Here is a 24722-nt window from a genome sequence, read left to right as displayed (position 1 = left end):
AACAGTCAATTGTCTAATTCTTTGGTCACTTCTGTTAAGATGCAATTTTGTTATTTAAGGAACAATTTTAACTCCTTCTGATTAAAATTATTATATCACCTTATGACAATATATATTACAGATTAACACCAACTATTTTAATAGTATAAAACTTTTGTTTTTGCATAGCTCCCTTCCACCTCTTCTCTATTAATATTTTATACAAATTACCTCTTTATATACTATTTATAGTATATAAATTATGTTTTATAATTAATTATACATTGGTCAGTACACATGATTTCATAGTTATTACTTGAAGCACTATTTTTCTTATATTTTATAGGGGAATGTTATGTGGGGGTGTATTTATGATATGTGTTTGTGCACATTCTTCTTTGAGAGGGTGTACATGCCTTAGGATTGCAGAGCTGGTCCTTTACCCACTTCCAAGCCTGCATGAATCTTTTAACTGAGACTAGAGACAAAACTATTATCTTCCATATTTACTCACAAGTCACATTTATCCGTGTTCTTTATTTCTTCAAATGGCTCTAACTCTGGTGGACTTCTTTAGGACATCTTGTAGAAAGATCAGCTAGTTAAAAAATTTCCCCATTTTTTTGTTTATCTTATAATATTTTAATTTCCCTTGGTTCTGAAGTATTTTGTTCAAAGGAACTTTTGGTTGACAATCTTTCAGCACTTTCAATGCATAAGCCCACTGCCTTCTGGGCTCTGTGCTTCCGGAAGGGAGGTGAGCTGTCACTCTGACTGGGAAACCTTGCATGAGAGGATTTTTTATCTCTGCATGCCAGTGAGACTAACTGCTTAATTTTGTTGCTTGGAGTTTTCTGTTTCGTTCTTATGTTTCATCAATTTGAATAAGATATATATAATTAGGTTTTCTTTAACTGTGTCTGAATTGAACATTATGAAAGCTTGTAGATATGTAGGATAATGCTTATAATCACAAATGGGAGGGGTTTGTCAGGCATGAGGGCACATGCTTTCCATCCCAGGACATTGGAGGCAAAGGCACATGGTAAGGATCTGAAGGGGGATTGGAGGGTCAGGCATTAAACGGAGGGGACAGGGGACAGGAGTTGAAGGGGAAGAGAGATGGGAGGGTAAGGAGTTGAAGACCAGCCTTTTTTTCTGAAAAGTCTTTCTCTAAAACCTAAACAAAAAAGTTAAGTGGCTTTCTTAAGAATTGTTTCCTGCTTCTTTTCCCTCTCCTGTCCTAAACAGTCTGTTATATCTTCCGTTTGCCCAAACCCCACTGTCCTTTCTCCTACTGTAACCTCGTCTCCTCTCTAATCCCACATAGCACATCTTTCATTCATTATTCGCCTTTTAAATTGCATAATTGATATTCTTTATAATTCCCTGCTTTTTAATCCATACTGTACATTTGGCAATAGAACATATTCTCCTATTGATTTTTTTTAGAATGGTTTCCTTTAATTTTTAACATATTTGCAATATAGAACAAAGATATTCAAAGTTGATGTTCTTAAGCTAAAAACAACTGGCCATATTGGACAGAATGTGAGTTTATTAGGCTATTAAATGTAAGTCTTAATGTGTATCAAAGGAATTAATGTTTCTATGTGAATTAATCATCCACACTTCCTTCTACTCCTACATGTGATAGCGAAACCTCCGAGCTGCTTTAACAAAGCCCTTTCAGATAATTGCTTTGTTTTGGCTTTAATTTTAAAAGACTAAATTGACAGAGGGTATGAGCACTGCTCATGTTTAAAGGGTTCATGTCAGCTTTTAAATAGAGAGGGATATATTAGAAGATATGTTGATATTGTATTAGGTCCAAAAATTTGAATAGCAATTTTAGGTGTATTATCATTAATGGAAAAAATTAATATGTCAAAATAAATTAAAAGAAAATACAAAAAAAAAAAGAGAGTTTCATTCTTAATAGCCCCAAATGGAAACAGTATTAGCACACCAGCCAGCTGGCAAATGAGTAAGTAAATTTTGGCACCATAATAATGCAGTGAAATAAAAGCGCAAAAAAACTGATATATGTAATAATATGGGTAGATCTCAGAAATGTTATGCTAAGTGAAGTACTTCTCACTGCATGATACTGTTTACATGACATTGTAGAAAAACGAAAAAACTGTCGGCACCAATCAGATTGGTGATTCCTAGGAGCAAAGGGGGAGAGGAGAGTTCTAATGTAGAGGAGCATGAAAGGAATGTTGCTGATGGAAGTGGTTTTTGTCTTAGGTAGATGTACATTGGTCAATGCTCAAGCTAGCCACATTAAAACCGAATGCCATCTTTTTTACATTATACTTTCAGAAACTTATTTTGAAAGGAAAGATTTTTTGTGGGTTTTTTTGTTTGTTTGTTTGGTTGGTTGGTTGGTTGGTTTGGTTTTGGTTTTTTGAGACAGGGCTTCTTTGTGGAATAGTCCTGGGTGTCCTGGTACTCAATTTGTAGACCAAGCTGGTCTCAAATTCATAGAGATCCACCTGCCTCTGCCTCCTGAGTGCTGCGTTTAAGGTGCACACCAACACCACCTATCTAAGAAAAGATATTTTAACATAGGATGCATTATGGGTATATTTTAAAATGTAGTACATAAGGCTTGAGGTAATTTGATAGGAAAATAATCACAAAAAATCTAATAACAATGTGTTCTATCAAATAGAAATGAATCTCAGCTAGGTGATGGTAGCATACACCTTTAATCCTAGACTCTGGAGGCAGAGGGAAGAGGATCTCTATGAGTTCAAGACCAGCCTTGTCTACAGAGTAAATTCAGGACAGCCAGGGCTACATAGAGAGACCTTGTCTCAAGAAAAAAAAAAAGAAAAAAAAAGGAAGAAAAAAAAAAGAAAATGAATCTCTAAACTCTCTAAACTAGAGACTATTATTAGTGATAAATGTATGCTACATATCTTCCCATTTGTGCCTCGATAAAATTGTAACACATCAATATGTAACATATACCAGTTATAGCATCACATATTTTTAATTTTAAAATATTTTAAATTAAAAAAATACATAATTTGTGTATGTGTTCAGAAAACAACCTGCAGCTCCACCGTGTGGGTCTCATAGATCTAACTCAGGTCTTAGACTTGGTAACAGGCAAGTTACCCACTGAGGCATCTCAACACCTATTTCATATTTCAATATGTGAACAATATCAGCATATTACTATTGGTTCAATCTGATTAATAGATATAGGTTTATTAATTTGCGGGCTTTATTTTTAAATTTCTAACAATAATTTTTATTAAATTTGTTCATAAAAGAATACTCACACTAAATCTTGTAAAAAATGTAGATCACTTGGCTGAGAGTACAGCTCAGTGGTAGTAAAATGCACAATGGGTTTGATCCCAAGCACAACAAACACCAAATGAAACAAATAAAAAAGTATAGCTCATCCTATCCTAGGCCCCAAGATTCTGATCAGTTGGCATTAGGCTTAGGAAAACAATTTTAATTTGATATTTGGTAGACTTTTTTTCTCCTTGATGTCTAAATTGGGGAAGGGCGACAACAGTATTGAAATTATTGGCTAACTATGAAATACTTTGCCAATTTTTTGTTGTTATTACTAGTATTTTGTTTTCCATCTGGTCTGGACTCCAGATATGAAGATTAAATGTGATGACTATGGAAGATAGACTTTAGTATTTTCAGTTCTCCTTTCCTTTTTCCTTCCTAATTTTTATAGTTATCTTTTAGTCAATATTTATTAAATATCTAACAGGTTCCTAAAATAAGAGAGAATGTAAAGGAATAATATAGATATAATTTAGTTTTTCTAATTAGATAAATTACAATCGGTGATAAAACATACAAAATATACAGATTAACTTACTAATTAAGCTATAACTTTAAAAGCAAGGATGAAAACAGTTCTCACCTGAGTCTTTCCCAGTAGACAGGGTGGCATTTTCTTAGTGAGTCGTATAGCATTTTATAGAAATGCTATTAAATTCCCTAATCATTAAGAATGCTGTGTGATCCGTCATGTGAGAAGGTTCATTGCACATCCCTGTGTTTTCCTGTTTCCACTTCTCCCTGTCTTAAGGGAGCAGTGGCAGGGCCAGGACACCCACACATCAGCGTCTCCTGTTCCCTCCACTGAGGCTTCAGAGAGCGGTTGCATAGCAGCCGTTTTATTTCCACCACCAATCATGGCCAGGTAACCAAGTCCAGTCTTCCGGGGTTACTCTCATTTATAGTTGGTAGACAACTTTTGTTATAGTCTTTCTGTTATCTACCAAGCTCCAGAGAAAGGCAGCGTTTGGCTTTTTGTTATGCCAGAAGTTGCTGATTTTCAGCTTTTACTTGAAGGAAAATAGTGATCACCAATCAATTAAAGTAAGTTATTTTAGTGCTATCAATTACTGTGATGATGGGCTTATTCAAATGATGAGTTTTTGTATTATATTTTAAAATTATGTGCTATAATTCTTTTTTTTTTCTTTTTGTTTTTCGAGACAGGGTTTCTCTGTGGTTTTGGAGCCTGTCCTGGAACTAGCTCTTGTAGACCAGGCTGGTCTCGAACTCACAGAGATCCGCCTGCCTCTGCCTCCCGAGTGCTGGGATTAAAGGCGTGCGCCACCAGCGCCCGGCTTGTACTATAATTCTTAAAGCAAAACCTTAATAAAATTCTGCCTGAATTGAGTATGGTAGGAATTTTTTGTTGTTGTTTTGTTTGTTCATCTTTGACTGTTTAATTAGAATATTTTCATTTAAGGTTGGTGTTGGGAGACATGATCTATACAGTCTTTCTTTGTTTCCATTTACACTGATGGGTTTTTCTTGTAAACTTTCAGAAACATCTTTTATATTCTTTATATCACTAGGACACAGATACTATAATGTGAAAGGGAAGCATTTTCATGTTGGTATCCATCTGTTTTTACATGTTATATATAAAAGTTGCTTTTTCTAATACTCAGTAACCCCAGAATTAGGTATATATAAAAGTAATTTTAGCAGTGTTCTTTTCAGATTGATTGTATAGATAGGAACTGCATTGACAAATTCTCCTAGTCAAATTTACACTGTGAGTTTTTGCTGCTTGTTTTCTCAGATAATGCATTCTTTGTCATATACAATCCTTTAACATATATGATAGTCTAATGCATATGGGGAAAGTAAGCTACAGTGCTTAGAACACTGAAGGGGAATTTAGAATGTGGAGAATTAGCAGCATGTAGCAATTTAACAGCAAGAGTTCAAAAGTGAGGCTATTTGATCTCAACATCTGCCATTTAGCAGCTGTGTGGCCTTAGAGAATGGCATATCTTCTCTATATGTTACTAAGAAAAATATTATCAATTTTACATTTTTGTTCCAGACATATTAAGTAACCTATCTGTTTTTCATGAGGAAGGATATTTTTGTCAGAAAAATTCATCCATTGTCGACTGGGTATGGCTTCCTTTCTTAGAGTCAAAGACAAGGTTTTACAGGGGCCTGCAAGGTTGTGCACACTATTTCCTCTCCTCCCCTTTCAGGGGGCAGCAACATGTTACTTCTTTGTGACTCCGTCTCCCGCTTCCTCCCATCACTTCCTCCACTCCACCACTCAGACTTCCTGACTCTTCCTTGAACATATGGACAGGTTTCTACCTTGAAGCCTTTACCTAACATACCTCTGCTGCCAGAAGTGCTTTTCCCTCAGACTCAGGCAATCTTCCCTTAAGTCTTACTCAGATGTGGTCTTTCCTATAGGATCTACTCTGACCACTTAATATCACCAAGCCTCTATGCACGGCTCCAATTTACTATAGCATTTGCCTTTTATTTATCGTGTTCTTATTTATTCTTTATCTGTTTCTACTGGCATGTAAGTTTAAAGAAGACAAGATTGTTTTTTAATTTCTAGTCTCTATCTGTAGGCCCCATTTCAAACCAGTTAGGATTTGTTGGCCTGGAAGCAGCATGTTGGCAGAGGAGGACACAAATCCCATCCTTACCTGTAGTAAGATCTAGTCTTTCTACTTTTTAAGTACTGCAGCAGTCAAGGAGTGGAGCTGGTCCTTGCTGAGAAAAAGAGGTTAATTAATGCAAAGAAAGCTGCAGTCCACCTGTTTTAGTTCTGAGTCCCCCAAACAATGGTCAGAGTAGCAAAACGAGTGGTGCATTGGATGGTCTATAGCATATTACTCCCCTTTCAGAGGTTGCCCAAACTGCTTTAGGAATTTCAGGTGCAGATCTCTCCTGTAACTGCCTTTTGGTTGATAGAAAGGCGTGGAGGGAAGCAACAGTTAAGAGTGCCCCAGAAGTCCATCCAAGGTGTCACGATAAAACTTTACATTTAGCAAAGATGCAGAACATATTCAGTAGGTAATAACTGTACAACTTTGTGGGGAACAGTAAAAGACAAAGTTTCAGGATCTCCATGACACAGGATAACAACAGGATATCTAAAAGGAGTCCCAGTGAGGGCCCAGTATTTTGATAGGTAACAGAAAGCAGAGCCCTCCAACTCTACCAGTGACTCATTGCAAGTAAAGATGTATGGACTAACGGGTATACTGTGTGACTCACTGTGTCACATGGCAGCTTCTTTGAAGAGATTTTTCTTTTCTCTCTTTTTTTTTAAGTTTAATTTTGTTTTATATTGGGGGGGGAATGCAAGGGAACAGATATGAAGGGATGGGGAGATGATTGGGATCAAGATGTGAAATCCCCAAAGAATGAATAAAATGTTAAATTAGAAAAAAGCCCTTTACATTTGTATTCAATATACTCAGGCAACAGACAAAAGATGGAAGCAGTCAGTCATGTCAAATCTAACAATTTATATGTAACATGAACTGAATTACAATGAAGGCAAAAGCCAACTCTTTACTCCTTTTGTATATGGACAATTCTCTAGGCCACCACATACTGACAGTAGTAAGGCCTATTTCTTATCATCATACTATTTAAAAATAGCTTGGTTTTTCAGAGGAATAATTTCTAAAGCAGAATAACCAAATTAAATGAGCTGTGTGTGTTGTCAAACTTAAGCTTGAAACAAGTAAGTCAAAACAAATTTAAAGTAAACTTTGTTTTATATACAATAATATTCAAAATTAGATATATTTTTAAGAATGAATATGAATTAATTTTTCTCTCTAGGCAACTAGGAATCTCATTTTCCTTATCCTTTTATAATGTACTTTTACAAAATGTAAGGATTTTTATATGACTCAATTTTAAAACAAACCATTTTGGAAACCTGGTGTTGTCTCCTTAGTCTAATAAAAGGGGAATAAAATAATAAGCAGAGGGCTCAGTGGGTGTTGGCCAGTGGTTCTCAAACTTCTTAATGTTCCTAACCCTACATATGTGGTGATCCCCAATCATAAAATTATTTTTGTTGCTACTTCATAATTGTAATTTTGCAACTATTGTGAATTGTAAATATCTGTTAGACTACCCCTGTGGATGGGTCATTTGACCCCAAAGGGGTTACAACCCACAGGTTGAGAACTGCTGGTCTAGTTGTTCTATGGGTACTACCTTAGTTTATATTTATACCATGTAATCACCTTAACCAAGACATTAGTGAAGCCACATGGCATGCCCTTTCTTTAGCTTTAGTAAAGATGATATCTGAATCCCCGACTGCCAAGATGGCAACAAGCCGCTGCGGGGCTCTTGTTTACTCCAGGTGATCAACCAAGATGGTGGCACATACTCTTTCTCTTTTCCTAAACAAGGGTTGGATACAAGTTACATGCATGGTAGGCTAGAACAAATTAAGATTATCTATAGAGACTTTTTAACTGTTAGCCCTTTGTTATAGATTTTTAGTAAACTTTTTCTGCTTGGAATTTTATAGCCTTCTTAAACCTCACTTAGAGATCTTAAGATAAAGTTTATACTTTAGTAAAAGTTTTGGAAATATAAGAGGTGGAGTATTTAGAGCATTAAATAAAACCAAGAAAAGGAGTAAGAGATAAGCAACAATGATCCCTACTGGGATTAGTTTATCATTATGTGCTATTTCTAAGCACATAGTGTCCTCTAGGCTGTTCTATTTTGCTCTCCTTTTCCCTGTCACAGAGTGAGGTGACCAGCCTAACTTAGGACAGAGACTTTGGAAAAAACTTTAAACAAACGTGCTTGGGGCAGATGGGCTAAAAAACTCCAGAGCCAACTTTCTCAATAGAGTAGAACTGCATGAAACAGTATTTCAATATTATCCATACCCAAAGACACTGAATTTCTGTAAGATCTAACCCAGTGATCTACATATCCATAACCAGTGTGTGTGTGTGTGTGTGTGTGTGTGTGTGTGTGTGTGTGTCACTGGGAACAGACAACCAAAATGCTTTTACCTCTTAGCTGCTAAAAATACACGCACTTTATTGAAATACAAAAATTTATATTGGTATAAATAGCATGAAATATATAGGGAGTTAAAAAGTGTTAATGGTGTTCAAAGGGCCTAATGGGGATAGAAGACTATCTGGGAGAGGACTTGCTCAATATAAAGATATATTTATATGACAGTATCCTTATGTTACACATTAGTATGCATAATGAGCATTTGCATAATTAAAACGTTTTTTAAACATTTTAACATATTAAAAAGATACAAGCAGGATTTTCTTGGTTTGGAGAGGCAGACACATTAGTAGCTCTACAAGTTCTGTGGATATGCAAGTTTAGAGGTCTCCTTGAAGTTAGCCTTTAAAGAGGCCAAGGAGTTTCTTTTGGCACAAAAGAATTTGGAGCCCATGGTTAGGCCCAGGATCAAGGTACAGACAGGGATCAATGTCCAGTTACATTGAACGTCCTCTATATCTGGAAATGACCAAATGTGCCAGGAATGTAAGGGTTCGTTCCCAGTCTGTACAGTTCTAGGATTAAGGAATAGGGACAGTGTAAGGTTGTAAGAACTTTTGACTGAACAAATGGTTTCTCTGCCAATGGAAAATTGTAGTAATAGGAATGGCGGGGCTGTATCCCCGGCACCTAGCTGCCCGCCCTGCTAGCTTATGCCCCGAAATAATTACACGGAAACTATTCTTTTAAACACTGCTTGGCCCATTACTTCCAGCCTCTTATTGGCTAGCTCTTACATATTGATCTAACCCATTTTTAATAATCTGTGTAGCCAATGAGGTGGCTTACCATGGAAGATCTTAACCTGCGTCTGTGCTGGGTGGGAGAATCATGGCGACTCACTGATTCAGCTTGTTTCTCCCAGCATTCTGTTCTGTTTTCACCACCTACCTAAGGTTTGGCCTATCAAATGGGCCTAGGCAGTTTCTTTATTAATAAGAAATCACTCCCACATCATTTCCCCTTTTTCTGTTTAAACAAAAAAGAAAGGCTTTAACTTTAACATAGTAAAATTACATATAACAAAACAGTTATTAAGCAAGAATTACAGTTATAATATTTATATCTTTTATCATAACTAAGGAAAACTATATATTACCTAAGCAAATAAGAAATCCAAACTTTAGAAATAACAGAGACATCTCGTTGCCTGGACAGTCATCCAAAGTTCCTCTGTACAGTTGGGGCATTCATCTTCTGTCTACAGGTCCATAGTGTCCAGCAGACATTTTCATGAAGTAGGAAATTTTAAAGACAGTTTAGTCATTTTTTTCTGTATCCTGTAGAATGTCTCGCAGACTCTTTCATGAATCAGGAACCCCGAAAGATCATCTCATCTTTAGGCAAGTTCAGCAGTCCTCCCTCTGTGGGTTCTTTATGTCTAGTTTATGCAACAGTCCAGGCAGTTTTTTGCCCAAATGGCTAACCAACTCCATAAGGAGCCTCTTTGATGCCCATCATTCTCTTGAAGTAGCTGGTGCTGCCAGGAGCAGACGTGTCTCATTGTCATGAAAAGCCCTAAGTTATTAAAACATTAAATGCCATATTCTGTAGTCTTTGAAAGATATGAAGAATGTCTATCTAACTGAAATGTATCTCTATATATCTAGAATGTCTGTCTAACTGAAATGTATCTCTATATATCTAGAAAATCTAACTAACATGACTACAAGCTTGACTTTAAAGTCTTGAATGGTAATGTTTTTAGACATTTTTAATCAAATCAGTATTTATTTTTATTTATAAAAGAAAAATTATTTACCTGTAATGACCATTCCTGCTAGTGGTGGCGAAATGCACCTGGAGTCCATGTGGCCTAAGTCAGAGGCGGTCTGAAAAGTTTACTCAAAACCCAAAACTGAAAGTTAACTGTAAGCAGCAGGGGGGAAGGTTAGGAAATGGAGCAGAGCCAAGGCCCGGACTCAGCCATCCACGGGGAGGGGTCACAGAGCAGTCATGTGTGCGGAGTGGTGTTGTGTACTGACCACGCTGTTTACTACTAGGTGCTGGGGGGTGAATACAGAGGCGCTTGCACCATTGTTGGGCAGGGCAGGGCGCACAGACTCGTACCGCCGGGGCGAGTTGCCCTTTAGGAGTCCTGTTTGCTGACTTTCTAGCAAGCGCCAGGAAAAATCGAGTCGCTGCAGATGTTCAGTGACTCAGAATCTCAGCTGCTTCTGCTTCTATAGTTGGGCAGAGCAGGCTGGCAAGGAGCTGTGCTGAGAGGGTACAATCTGCGTGGAGAGAGAGGCCTCCGGGGGCGGGGGGCGCTGGCTCCCAGCAGTTGCCACCCAAGAGGCTCTCATTCGGGGCGGGTATCCTCAAAGCCCCACGTTGGGCGCCAAGTATTGGCGTAAAATGAATGCAGACAGATTGTAAAAATATATACAGCTTTAATGGGGAAATAGACTTACAGAACCAGAGGTTCCCATGGTGAACAGGAAAGCAGAAGGGGAGGCTGGGAGCACCCCGCAATCTTTATAGGTAAAAAATATCCTCGGGGGACCCCACCCCCAAGTAAAGTGATTGGCTGGGTCTCTCCTACAGAAAATCTCCTCTGCCTTTGACTAAGCAGGTCTTAAGAAAACCCTAATGAGCCCCGAAACGTAACTAGGGCCTCTGAGTTAGGTATGACAGACTACTTTGTCCAGTATTTTGCTATGTTGTGTTCATGTTCTGGCTAAATGCAGCATGGCCCCAACCTAGGCCAGACTGTATCAGGGCATTTCAGAGAGTAAGATAAGAGAGAACACAGGTGGAGACAGAAAGGGAAAAGAAAAGGCTGTCTGAGAGGAAACTGATGGCCCTGCCTGGTCCTCTCAGGCCAGGGAGGGGAGATGTGAGAGCTAGGGAAGTTTGTCCATGGCTGGGCCTGCACCACCAGTAGGCTCAGATTTCTCACCCTAGGTCTTGAGTACCATATGTTATATTATTTTAAAAGGCCACTGGGGTTGGGAAAGAGAAGGGGCCTTTTCTTACCCTAGGTGGTCCCATGTTTATTCACAGCAAGAGGACATCTTTGTCACCCATGTGTGCCCAGCCCAAAATGCCTACAAGGGAAGGTGGGGGGAGGTCTCTTACAGGGGTGGAGACAGGCAGAAATGACTTCCCTGGAAGCTGGGAAATGTAGTCTTTTAACAGGAAACTATCACTATGAAAAAGGTGAAAACTGAATCGTATAGTAGATTCTGCTACATCCATGAACAGAAGACACTGCAACCATAAACATGTATCCCAAAAACAACTAGAATGTGGTTGTAAGATATGTTGAGCACCTACTACAGTTTAGCCATTTAGTCAGTACTAAGAGAGATCTAATAGTACACTGCACCTCTGAAGCTTAGAGGTGGGTCTTCTTGTTTCCAGATAAGGAAAACAAACTGTTAATTGAAGGCCCCATGTGGAGCCTGAGCCATCCAAAACTCCCAGAACGTAGTACTAGGGTGATGTTGGAGCCTCTTTTTTGACTTCTTGGAACTTTAGAGAAGCAAAGACATCCCCCCCCCTTTTTTTTTCTCTGGCAGAGAAGGGGGCTCTGCATTTTTAAATAAGACAAAAGTATTCTGTCCTTAACAAGGTCCTCCTCAGAAGAAGCTATTCAAGCACTACCTAACAGGCCTGGGGACTGGGGGTGAGGATTCCTGACTTTGGCTCTCCTTTGCTAACCTGTTTCACCTAAAGCCAGGCAGTTGGACTGAGTGGGTACTGAAAGACATGTAGGAAGTTTTCAGTCCTGAACACGAACTCACAAAAAGCCCAAGACCTAGTCACAAGATTGGAGTGCTACTTCCCCCACTACCACACTTCCGAGGGATTATTTGTCCACAGCTCTTTTACCTGTTACATTTATCCAGCTATCAAGAAAAGCAATTATACCAGGTGGTGGTGGTGGCATACACCTTTAATCCCAGTACCTGGAAGGCAGAGAGAGGCTTTGTGAGTTTGAGACCAGCCTGGTCTACAAACAGAGTTCCAGGATAGCCAGGAGTGTTACACAGAGAAACCCTATCTCTAAAACAAAAAACAAAAACAAAGTCAGTGATAGCCAAAAACTGCAGATGGTGGTGGGGTGAGTAGGTGGGGCACAGGAGATTTTTAGGGCAGTGAAAATATTCTGAATAGTACTATAATGTGCATACATATCACCCTCCATTTCTCTAGAACTGTAAAACATCACCTTGGTTGTTGGGACTAATGAGTCCTGACCTTCAGCTTCTCTTCCCTCCTAGAACCTTCTAATTGAAGTTACTACAAGCTGTACCTAGGTTAGAGGATCAGAGGATGGGATTTTCACCTGTTGATCATTGACTGCAGTGTATTTAAGCCTACATGGTGCTAATAAAGAGGGGCTTTGGTATCAGTGTTAAAAGGTCTGCGTGTCGGTTTGTCTCTGCGTGAGTATTCTCAACCTCCAGCCCCTTGCCCGAAGCTTGCGAACTGGGGTCCAGGGCATAGAGCGCAGACCGGGGCCGCGGTGCGTGGCACTTGGTAGTGGACTCTAATGAAAACTGTGGCATTTGGGCAATTATGATGTCAAAGTAGATTCATCAGTCTTAACAGATGGCCCCTTGAGCATGAGGTAATTATGAGAATGGCTGTGTATTTATGGGGAGCGATTAGATGGAGAATCTACCTACCACTCAGATTTTTTAAATCTCAAACAGAAAGTATTCTCTCTACTTATATCTTCTAAGAGAGGTGATAGACAGTTGATGTTTTTTCCATAAATGTTTTGTAGAGCTCACTACCATGTTTGCCTGGTAATTTATGTTCAGGGACTAATTATTGAGTCAATTACTTCTTTTTCTTTTCAAGATCAAGTCTTGCTATATAGCCCAGGTTGACCTTGATCGCCTGGCATCAAGCAATCTTTTTCCTCTATCAGTGCTCCAAGTATCTAGGACTACAGGCATATAGTCCTAGCCCAGCTTCTTAAACATAAAACAGGCTGATTGGCTATTTCTTTGAGAACTACCAGATTTTGGACACAGAGTTGCATTTTATTATCATCTATAGCAATATACCCTCTTTCATTTCTGATACTAGTAATTTATATGCTTTTTTTCTTAGCATGGATGTAGGGCTATAAATTTTATTCATGATTTTGAGGAGCCAGATATTAATTAGGCTCAGTGATTTTTCTCTTGAGTACATGATTTCAATTTTATTGACTTAATCCCGTGTTTTTAGTCTTGTGCTTATTTGGTTTAATTGCTACTATTTTTCTAGTTTCTTAAAGTGAAAACTTATGTTACTGATTTTAGATCTTCTTTCTTAATAATATATTATTTATTTAATGCTATAATTTCCCCTTTAACTACTATTTTTACTACATCTCACCAATTTAGATGTGCTATTTTTATTTTCATATAGTTAAATATTATTTTAATTACTTAATTCCTCCATAACTCATATGTTATTAGAAGAATATTATTTATCTGTCAGAATGGCTCAGTAGGTAAAGATGCTTGATGCCAAATAATGAGGATTCAAGTCAAAACCCCACAACCCACATGGTAGAAGAAGAGGACCGATGCCCCCAAGTTGTTCTCTTACTATAAACTTAAACCATGGAACACACAAATAAGTAAACTCACTTTTTTTTTTTTAGTAAGAAAGAGGTATATTATGTAACAAACATTTTTAAAGACTTATTTATTTGTTATGTATACAATGTTCTGCCTGGATATATGCCTGCAGACCAGAAAGAGGGTGCCAGATCTCATTGCCGATGGTTGTGAGCCCCATGTAGTTGCTAGGGACTGAACTCAGGACCTCTGGAAGAACAGCCAATGATCTTAACTGCTGAGCCTTCTCTCAAGCCCCCAAAACATATTTTTTTTTCAGTCACTTTTTTTAATTTCTAGTTTAATTCCACAGTGGCCTGAAAACATTCATTACATGATTTCTATTCTTTTAAATTTGTTAAGGTAGGTTTCATGTTTCTATCCATGAATGAATGTTCTATAAGACCTTCAGAAGAATTTATTCTGCTAGTATAGAATGAAATACTCCCGTAGGGTGAGTTATATTCAATTGATTGATTGTGGTATTGAGTTTAACTATTTTCTCTGACTTCCAGCCTCTAAGATCAGTCTATTTCTGATAACAGATGGTTACAATATCCAATAATAACAGTACATATAGTACAGTCCTCTCCTAGCAATTTTATTGTCTTTGCCTTGTGTTCTTTGATACTTTTGTTAGGTAAACACACAATGAATTTGTAGTCTTCAGGGGAAATTTACCTTTTTATCATTCAGTTGCCTTGCTGATCTCAATGCCTTCTTTCTTCTGTCTGAGGTGAGCATAGCTGCGCCTATTTCTCTTGTTGGTGAGTTATGTCTTTACAGCCCAGTTACCTTTCATCTGTTTGTGTCTGTTTCATTGAATGTCTCTTAAACAGCATGTGGTTTAGTCGTATTACTTTGTAACTGATACATTTATACTATTAATATTAAAGTGATTATTAAGATGGATTACTAATGTATGTTACCATTTTCTCTTCATTGTCCTTGTTCTGTGTTCTTATTTTTGTCTCTTTTCCTGCCTTTCATAGTTTTAAGTAGGCATTTAATTAGAGTCCTTTTTTCTCCTTACATAGAATGACAATTAGACTTCCTTTACTTTGGTACAATGGGAATACTAAACTTCTTTTTAGTATCTTGTTCAGCAGGCCTGTTAGCAACAAATACAATATTGTCTTAGAAAATTGCAGCTACTTCTTTCTTCACTTTGGAATAATAATTTTTTCAGGTTGCGGAATTCTAAGATAGTGGCATTTTTTTCTCTCACCTATTTAAATAACTTATGCCATGTGTCATGTTTCCATGGTTTCTGAAAACATGTAGTTCTTTTTCTTTTTAAGATTTTTAAAGTTTTTTGCTATGCTGGGCTGCATAATACCGTTTTCATGAAAGCTTGTGATATATTTTGAGCATGAAGCCATTTTTATTATCATTCTCCTGCACTCAGGGAATTTCCTTCTGCCACCCTCTGGGTTCTTTCAGCATTTAGTCATTAACTTTGAATTTCTTTGGTTTAAATATATCTAACTTGGGACTGGGAGATGGCTCAGGGTTTAGGAGCACTCATTGTCACTACAGAAGACCAGGTTTGGCTCTTAGCACCCATGGCTGTGGCTCACAACTGTCTGGGACTCCAGTTCCAGGGGATCCAGTACCCTTTTCTGAACTACCATGGCATGTATGTGGTATACATACATACATGCAGATGAAACACTAATACAAATAAAATTAATCTTTTAGAAATATGCCTACATGCTGAACAGTGGTGGTGCACAGCTTTAATCCCAGCACTCAGGAAACAGAGGCAGGTGGATCTCTGTGAGTTTGAGGCAGTCCTGGTCCACCTAGGAAAGTTCTACGACAGGCTGATCTACAGAGAAACCCTGTCTCCAAAAAAAGCAAAAACAAAACAAAAACAAAAAAGATAACAAATATCTGTGCCAAAGTGTAATTTTGATGTTTTTAGTTTGTTGGGGGCATTTCTGCTGCCTGAAGTTCTCTTCAGATCTTGTTTTGGTGTCTGATTAATTTGAGAAAATTTCAGCCTTTATTATTTCATAGATTTCTGTGGGTTTTTTGATCTTTCCCCCTATCTTAGTAGTCCCATTATACATGTTACTTCTTATGTACTTGTTTTACAGTTCTTAAATATTCTATTTTGGTTTGTCAGTCTTTGTTCTAGAGGTTTTAGAGGTTTCTAATGATAGATATCTGTGCTCAGAGATTCTTTCCCTAGACATTTCAAGTCTTCTAATAAGGCTATGTGTATATTTATATATGGTATCTAAATCCTGTGTTAAATTACAGGCTTCTTTAAGACAGAATTTGTATTTGTTTTAACTTTATTTTTTTAGCACCTAATAAAATTCTATACAAAAAATAAACATAAAAACATAAATAAAATGAAATAAATATTACAATATGGAGTATGGTGAAATAAATGCCAGTAAAAGGTAAAATTCAAGGGCTAGATGAGTAAATTCCATTAGGACATTTTTCAGTCAACTACATAACTATATTTTTATTAGAAGTATATTAATATTTGGTCAGGTCATTGGCCAGAATCTCATCCAGCTCTAATAGTCTAACTAGAAGCCGGTCGTTAAGTCTTGCTTGCTAGCTACATTTCTGAGCACATGAGGCAGCAATTCCCAGTCTGTGGGTTACAGTTCTTTTGGGGGTAACATATAGTGTGTGACCATGGTCTATATCCTATCAATTATATTTTAAATAAATGCTGATTGGCCAGTAGCCAGGCAGGAAGTAGAGGTGGGACAACCAGACAGGAAGTAGAGGCGGGGCAATGAGAACAGGAGAATTCTGGGAAGAAGGAAGCCCATTCCTCTGGAGTCCTTTCCCAGCCACAGAAGAATCAAGATGTGACTGCCTCACTGAATAAGGTACTGAGCCATGTGGCTAACACAGATAAGAATAATGGACTAATATAAGTTATAAGAGTTAATAAGAAGCCTGAGCTAATGGGCCAATCAGTTTATAACTAATGTAGACCTCTGTGTGATTTCTTTGGGACTTAATGATTGCAGGAACCAGGCAGGACAAAAAACCCCGACAATATCAAACATACTGCATATCAGGTATTTACAGTTCATAACAGCGGCAAAATTACAGTTATGAAGTATTAACAAAATCGTTTTGTGGTTGGGGGTCACCACACCACGAAGAACTGTATTTAAGGGTCACAGCATTAGGAACCTCTGATGAAGGGGACTATTCTGATGAGACATATGAATATAGAATTTATCATGAGAACTAATGGCAATTCTCCATCATAACACCAGTACTGCACTGTACAACAGGTTAGGCAAATGACTGTTTAAATCAATAAAGAATTTTTAAGAATACTTTTTTCTTTTTCTTCAAATATAAGTACTTATAATAAGCTGGAATTTAAATTTAAATGATTGCATCTTTGGGATTTTGGGGATTTTACTCACTCTTTCATTTTCTTTTTAAATTTTGTATAGTTAGTTGTTTCTGGCACTTGAGAGTGAACCCAGGACCTCATACCTATTCACTCTGAATCTTACCCACAGATCCCCTTCTGGCTAGCAAGAATAATTGAATTGTTCATATACATTTTTCTTCAGTCATTAAGTAACTTTTTCATCTTTTTTTCTCTGTTTTGTTGTTGTTTTTTATTTTTCGAGACAGGGTTTCTCTGTAGCTTTGGAGCCTGTCCTAGAACTAGCTCTTGTAGACCAGTCTGGTCTCAAACTCACAGAGACCCGCCTGCCTCTGCCTCCTGAGTGCTGGGATTAAAGGCTTGCACCACCACCACCCAGCTTCACCTTTTTCTCTTGAGTGGATCAAGTTTTAATATTATAAACATATTCAACTTATGTAAGAGGAGAACACCAATTCACCTACAAAGGCAGAAACACCAAAGTAAGAACAGATTTGTCTTCAGCAACCAGATTCCAAGGAGTATGGAAGGATATATCTCAGGCCCTGAAAGTAGTATCTGCTGGCCAAGATTGCTATGGCCCAGAAAAGCTATTTTTAATTAAAGAAGAAATAAATATTTTAAGTACAGCAGAAGCTAAGTTGGTTCGTGTTCACCAAACCAACACTGCAGAGAAAAAGGAATGTTAAATATGCAAGAGGTAGGAGTGAAGCCTTTAGAGCATGGAAATAATTTCATTAAAGGGGTAAGCAAAAAAGAGCAAACCATAAAGACTAATGGCAGAAATAAAGAGCAAACATTAACTCACCAACCAGAAATCAATAAACAAAGCTACAGGATTAGTGCACATCTCGCAGTAATAACCTTAAAGGGTTTGAATAGCCTCAATCACCAAAAAAGAGACACAGGCTAGGTTAAAAAACTAGACTCAACTACTTTTGTCTCTAAGAAACATGTTTAATGGTAAAGATTGAAAGCCAGAGGATAGGAAGCAATCTACCAAGTCAACATTAGACAAAAACAAGTTGCTACAGCTATTCTGATTCCTGATAAAATAGACTTCAAGACAAAATTAGTCAGAAGAGATGAAGAAGGGGGTAAGGGACTAAACTGAAAGGAAAGCAAGGGTGGGGAGCGGGATGAGCCAGCCAGTGTTGGGCAAGGAGTAGAGGAGAGGACAATAAAGAAGAAGAATGATTGAGAACAATATATATAATAACAATATATATAGAGAGAACAATATATATAACAGGCCAAAATGAAGCTCATTATTTTGTATATCATATCAGTAGTGACTATCTTCATTTATCTTGGATTTATGCAACAAATTTTTTATTGTACATTCATTACTTTTGAGGTCATGACAAGCTTTCTGTACTTTGGTGGAAGTAACAGGAGATCATCAAAGAATGTCGAGTATTTTGTTCATTTTTTTAATGTATGTCTGAATAGCTCATACACGATATACTTTCATCAATCAAACCCATTCCCACTCCCTTCCAGCTTCTCCCAAAACGTCATCACCACATTTCCCTCTCAATTTTATCTACTCTTCTTCCCCCGCTTCCCCAAAATCTATTGAGTCCACATAGTACTGCCAGCTTGTGCACTGTATATGGCAGTCCCCTAGAGCATGGGCATCCTATCCTTGAAGAAAACTGACTCTGCTTCAGCAGCCGACAGTTGCCTGTATCTTCTTGACTGGCTAGGGTTGGTACCCCGTGGGCGTTCCCCATCCATGCTGGAATTGGACTGGCTTGATCTGGTGCTTGAGGTCACAGAACCTGTGAGTTAACATCTTAGTATTTTAGTGATTTCATAGATGGTCTATATTTCATGTAAAATAGTTTATCTGCCTTTGATTTTATAAATAACAATATCCAAAGTGATGTGACCAAATTTTAATAACACTTTGAAGATTAACAATATACTCTTTGTACTACTTAGTTAACTCTTTCCCCATCCTCCTCTAGCAATATCTTCATTTTCCCTAGTAAGACTAAACACCTTCCCACTTCAGGGACTTTGCTCATGACGTTATATTTACGTATTTTCCTTTAGTTTAGGAAATCATTAGGTGTCATTTCTATTGAAATTGCTGGTAATATTTTCATAGAAAACATTTGTGTGGTTTATTGCTGTTTTAAGTCTATTTGTAAACTTATAGGTTTTTTTCTGCCACAGATAGTATAAAAACTAGGATTGGTGTTATCAACAAGTTTAACTACCTCAGTTTTTCACAGTACAAAAAAGTCTTTTATCACATTACCAAGAAGTAATTTTATTTACTTTATTTATTTATTTATTATTTACTTAATTTTATTTGATTAAAGACTGAAAGCTAGATCCTGTCCCTGTCCTTCCCTTTCGATCTAAACCCCTTTTGCAAGTTTCTTTTGGAAGGCAAGGTTCCCGAGTAGTTCCCTCACCCACCACTCTGCCTTTTCATTCTAGGGATTCTTCAGCAAGCGCCTGAAAGGTTCCATCAAGAGGACCAAAAGCCAGTCAAAGCTTGACAGAAACACAAGCTTTCGACTTCCATCCCTTCGCAATGCAGATGACAGGTAGGATGTGACTTGTTTTAAAAAAGACATCAGATGCTAGAGTTGATTATTTACTTACTTTGAGATAGTGTCTCAGTATATAGCTCTAATTGACCTAGAGTTCATTATGTACACCAAGTTGGCCTTCAATTACAGAAACCCAGCTGCCTTGGCTTCCTAAGTGCTAGGGCTAAGGGTGTGTACACCATGCCTAGCACAAAGTGGATTTTGATAAGACTCTTGAACCTTTTACCTTTATATCAGTGACAGAATAATCCCGTACAAAATTTATTTTTTTGTCTTGCTCACATTGAGACAAGGTACAAAATGTTGACTCAGCAGTCAACCAGTATAAAATTCATATAATTATTAGAGTTTGGAGCTATATAAGTTTTTAATAATAAGATATACTGTGTCTGTAAAGTCAGGTTCTACTGGTTATCGGTAAATTCTTTTTCTTTGATCATCACTAAGTGATAACAGAGATGATAACCAAAATAATGTTTAGTGCTGCTGGGCGGTGGTAGCGCACACCTTTAATCCCAGCACTCAGGAGGCAGAGGCAGGCAGATTTCTGAGTCCGAGACCAGCCTGGTCTACAAGAACTAGCTCCAGGACAGGCTCCAAAGCTATAGAGAAACCCTGTCAAAAAAAAAAAAAAAAAAAAAGGAAAGAAAAGAAAAATGTTGTGTTATACTGGATACATATGATTATCTTATTCAGTCTCTATGATAAGTGTGATCTTATGCTATAGATAAAGAATCTGATGTGCAAAGATATTAAGTAATGTTGTCCAAGATCATACAGTTTATAAATAACAAAAATGATACTTGCCTGTGGGATTTTTCCAGCATTCATGCTCTTTTCTACTATACTGTTCTGTGTGTGTAACCTCAGTCTTGGTGGTTTATACTCACTTGTGGAAAACAGTTTGTAAAGAATTTCAAGGATTTCAGTAGTTAGAACTGCTAACCTAGTAAACATTGCATGTTTAACTCCCTGAAGATACCATCCTTTTGAAATAATTGAGTATATTCTCAGATGCATCTTATGCCTCACAGCACTCATGGGTTTGGAAATGTGTCAGTGAGTCATTGCCATCGCCGGTGCTTACTTTTTACTCTCATTTTGTAGTTGAGGAACTGGAGGTAGGAAGACTGAGAAACTTGTCCAGAGTTAAGCAAGTCATAGACAGATTTAAACATGACTGTCGTTCATATTTGATATTGTCATTTATACTTGAGGATTTAAGGTTAATTTTTTTTTCTAGTTAGTGACTCTGTTTTCTGCCACCTTTCTCACAGACAGAAATTAAAATGATAGACTTGCCAGGCAGAGAATTTTGAGTTTTATTTTAGAATTATTTTCATACTGAGTTTTATCAGATCTTATCTGTGGACCACATAGGAAGTAGTGAAATTTAAAAGTCTGTCTAGATGTACCCATTGGAACTGGATTCCACAACTCTGTATTTGATTGGTTATAGTTTTCTGTAATGATCTGTCTGTTGCAGAGTTTTCTTTGATGAGGGGTGAGGATACAGTTATCTGTGAATGAAAGGACAAATACTTAGAACGTAACTAGGGATTATGAGGTTTAGTAAAGTGGTTGTAATCGATTCTTCACCAAGATCCATGGCTTCACCAGCTCTGGTAATTGGCTGGGTTAACAGTACCAGTTTCTCTCTTGAGTGGGTCTTAAGTTCAATTAAAAAGCTGCTCCTTTCTGCTGAGGTATATATGCCACTACTGCACTCTTAGTTATTAAGATGATAAGAGCCAGAGCGTCAGGGAGTTTTCTGTGGGACTGTGTATCTTTCATTAAGATCAGAAGCTACACACATAACATTTCATTAACATTACTGCCCAAACATAAGCTGAACAAGGAAAACAATAGACAGTCCAAAGGGGGGGGGACCAGGGAGAACACCACGAGGCCTCAACTCTGCACAAAGAACTATAGAATGCTGAGACCAGGAGAAATTGTCTTACCCAGTGAAGAACACATCATTTAGTCATCCTATACCAAATGGTCAGCCCTGAAAACATGCATACAGCATACAAGTTACATTATATAGACCAAGCAGGTTATATTTAGGAATAAGAATACATATATGCATGTGACAACAGTTAATGAAGAATGAGGTCATGGATTTGAAAGACAGCAAGGAGGAGTATATGGGATGGTTTGAAGGGAGGAGGGAAATAATGTGATTATATTATAATCTCTAAAATAGATATTTTTTTTTTAAAAGAGAAAAAAGGAGGGCTGAAGAGATGGCTCAGGGGTTAAGAGCACTGGTTCTTCTTCCAGAGGTCCTGAGTTCATTCCCAACAATCACATGGTGGCTCACAAGCATCCATAGTAGGATCTGATGTCTTCTTCTGGCATAACACGTAAATGCAGATAGAACACTCATACATTAAATGCACAATACATACATACATAAATATTTTTTAAGTAAGAGGAAAGGAGAAATAAAAATATAATTGAACCAAGAATTCACCATGTAGCCGTTTTCACAATATTAATTCTGTCAACCCATGCTCAGTCTTCTAGTGTCTTCTTCAGCCCCTTTCCCCAGTGTTTAAAAACCTTTCCTTGTAGATACCTTGCATTTCTTTCCTTAGATTTGTTCAAAATTTGCAGTATGATTTGGTTTTGTTTGAGGCAATTGTGGATGGGATTGTTTCTCTGATTTCTTTTTTTAGTATATTTATCATTAGTATATAAGTATCATTAGTATATAATATACATTTGTACATAAGAAGGAATGCTGAGTTTTGCATGTTAATTTTGGATCCTTCCATTTTACTAAAAGTGTTTAGCAGATTAAGTGTTTCCTGGTGGAGTCTTTAGGGTCCCTTATGTATAACATCTCATCTACAAGTAAGGATACTCTGACTCACTTTCCTATGTGTATCCCTTCTCTTTTTCCCTTCCTTCCTCCTTCCCTCCTTCCCTCCCTTCTTCCTTTCCTGTCCCTCTCTCTCTCCTCTCTTTCTCTCTCTTTTTCTCTTGTTCCAGCTAAGATTTCAACCACTATTGAATAAGAGAGTGAAGATCCTTGTCATCTTTTTGGTTTTAGTAGAAATAATTTCAAGTTTTCTCTTCATTTAGTATAATGTTATCATGAATAGCCTTTATTGTGTTGTGATATATTCCTTCTAGTCCTTCTAGATTTTATTAAGAACCTCTTAATTGTGTAATTTCTATCTGAGTTCATTTGTTTGAAATACTACATTCTTTCATTTGCATATGTTGAGCTATTCCCTACAGCTCTGAAACCAACAAATGATCTCTTTGATGTATGGCATTCAGTTTGCAAATATTTTGTTTATAATATTTGCAGCTCTATTTATCAGGGAAATTATATTTTTGTTGTTGTTATCATCTTTATTTGGTTTGTACTAGGTAATACTTGGTTTGTACAAAGAGTTCAGCACGTATTCTTCTATGCTTTCTATTTTATGGAGTAGTTTGAGAATCATCAGTATTAGTTCTTCTGTAAAGGTCTGCTAAAATTTGCATCCATCTGGGTCTGGACTCCTTTAGCTGGGAGATGTTTTATTACTGCTTTAATCCAATTGCTTGTTAGAAATGTGTTTGTTTGTTTGCTTTTTGTCTTGGTTTAATTTGGGTATGCCATATGCATCTAAAATTTTGTCTGTGCATTTCACATTTTCCAGTTTAGTTGACTGAAAGTTTTTAAGATATGTCCTTATGATTGTTTAGAATTTCTTCTGTAATGCACTCCCTTGGGTTTCCTTTTTATTGTTTAGATATATTTATTTTTGTGTTTATGAATGTTTTGTCTAGATGTGTTGTTTGTGTGTCACATTTGTGCAAAACTTCCAGAGGCCAGAGGAGTGCCCTCTTGGTGCTCTTGCTCCCCTTGGAACTGGAGTTACAGATAGTTTTTAACCCCTTGTGGGCACCGGAAATCAAACCCAGGTTCTCTGCAAGAGCAATCATTGCTCTTGACTGCTGAGCCAGCTCTTCATCCCCATTAACTTTATTAAATAGGATCTTCTCTCTCTTTTGGTGACTTTAACTAAGAATTTGTTGATCTTTTATATCTTTTCAAAGTGCCAACTCTTCCTTCCATTAATCTTCTCTGTCTCTGTCTCCCTCTATCTCAGTACTTTCTACACAGATTGTACTTCTTTCTGTCTACTAAAAGAATGAATCTTAGCTTGACCTTGCTTTTCCAAAGCCCTAAGGTGCACTATTTAGTTATTTATTTGAGAACTCTCCAATTTTTTTTTCATAATGTAGGTACTTTTAGCTGTAAACTTTCCTCTTAGATCTGCTTTCATTGAATCTCATAGGTTCTAGTATGTTGTGCTTTAATTTTTGTTCAATTGTAGAAGTATTTTTTCTTTATTTATTTCTTCAATGATCTATTAATAATTAAAAAGTTTATATTTAATCCCCATAAATTTGTATATGTTCTGGAGTTCTCATTGTGTCCTAATTTTAATTCCATTATGATGACATAGAATAAAAAGTTATTTTAATACTTCTGTATTTAATGCTATTCTATCTGTGTCTTATTGTATCATCCATTTTGGAAAAAGCTTCTGAGAAAAATATCGATTCTTTAGTGTTGGGATGGAATTCTACAGATGTCTGTTAGTCCTATCTGACTTATGCTATTATTTAGACCGGATGTTCTGTTTAGTTTTTGTCAGAATGTCCTGTCAGTTGGTGAGAGTGGGGTATTATTTTTTTTTCTTTTGGCTTCAATTTATTGTTCTTTTTATTATTGACTTTTCAAAAACCTTATTCATTTGTAGTTTTTTTTTGCAGTTCTTTTTTGTTTTTGATTTTATTTTTTATTTTTTTTTAAATTTATTTATTTATTAAGGATTTCTGCCTCCTCCCCGCCACCGCCTCCCATTT

At 37.1% G+C, this 24722-nt stretch overlaps 1 protein-coding gene across 5 annotated transcripts in view; it reads left to right on the top strand.

The window, feature by feature from the left end:
* Positions 1-24722, top strand: part of Rasal2 (RAS protein activator like 2) — a 284303-nt gene that overhangs the window by 202150 nt on the left and 57431 nt on the right. For all 5 annotated transcript variants that reach the window (XM_013352533.2, XM_005363926.3, XM_005363927.3 and 2 more), the window contains one exon: positions 19729-19838. In XM_013352533.2, the coding sequence (XP_013207987.1) occupies positions 19729-19838 (110 nt within the window). The remainder of the gene's footprint in view (positions 1-19728; positions 19839-24722) is intronic.

This window comes from Microtus ochrogaster (assembly GCF_000317375.1).
Source record: "Microtus ochrogaster isolate Prairie Vole_2 chromosome 6 unlocalized genomic scaffold, MicOch1.0 chr6_random_2, whole genome shotgun sequence".
NCBI lineage: Eukaryota > Metazoa > Chordata > Mammalia > Rodentia > Cricetidae > Microtus > Microtus ochrogaster.
The sequence above is the reverse complement of the archived record's forward strand: the minus strand, read 5'-3'. Positions and strand labels throughout refer to the sequence as shown.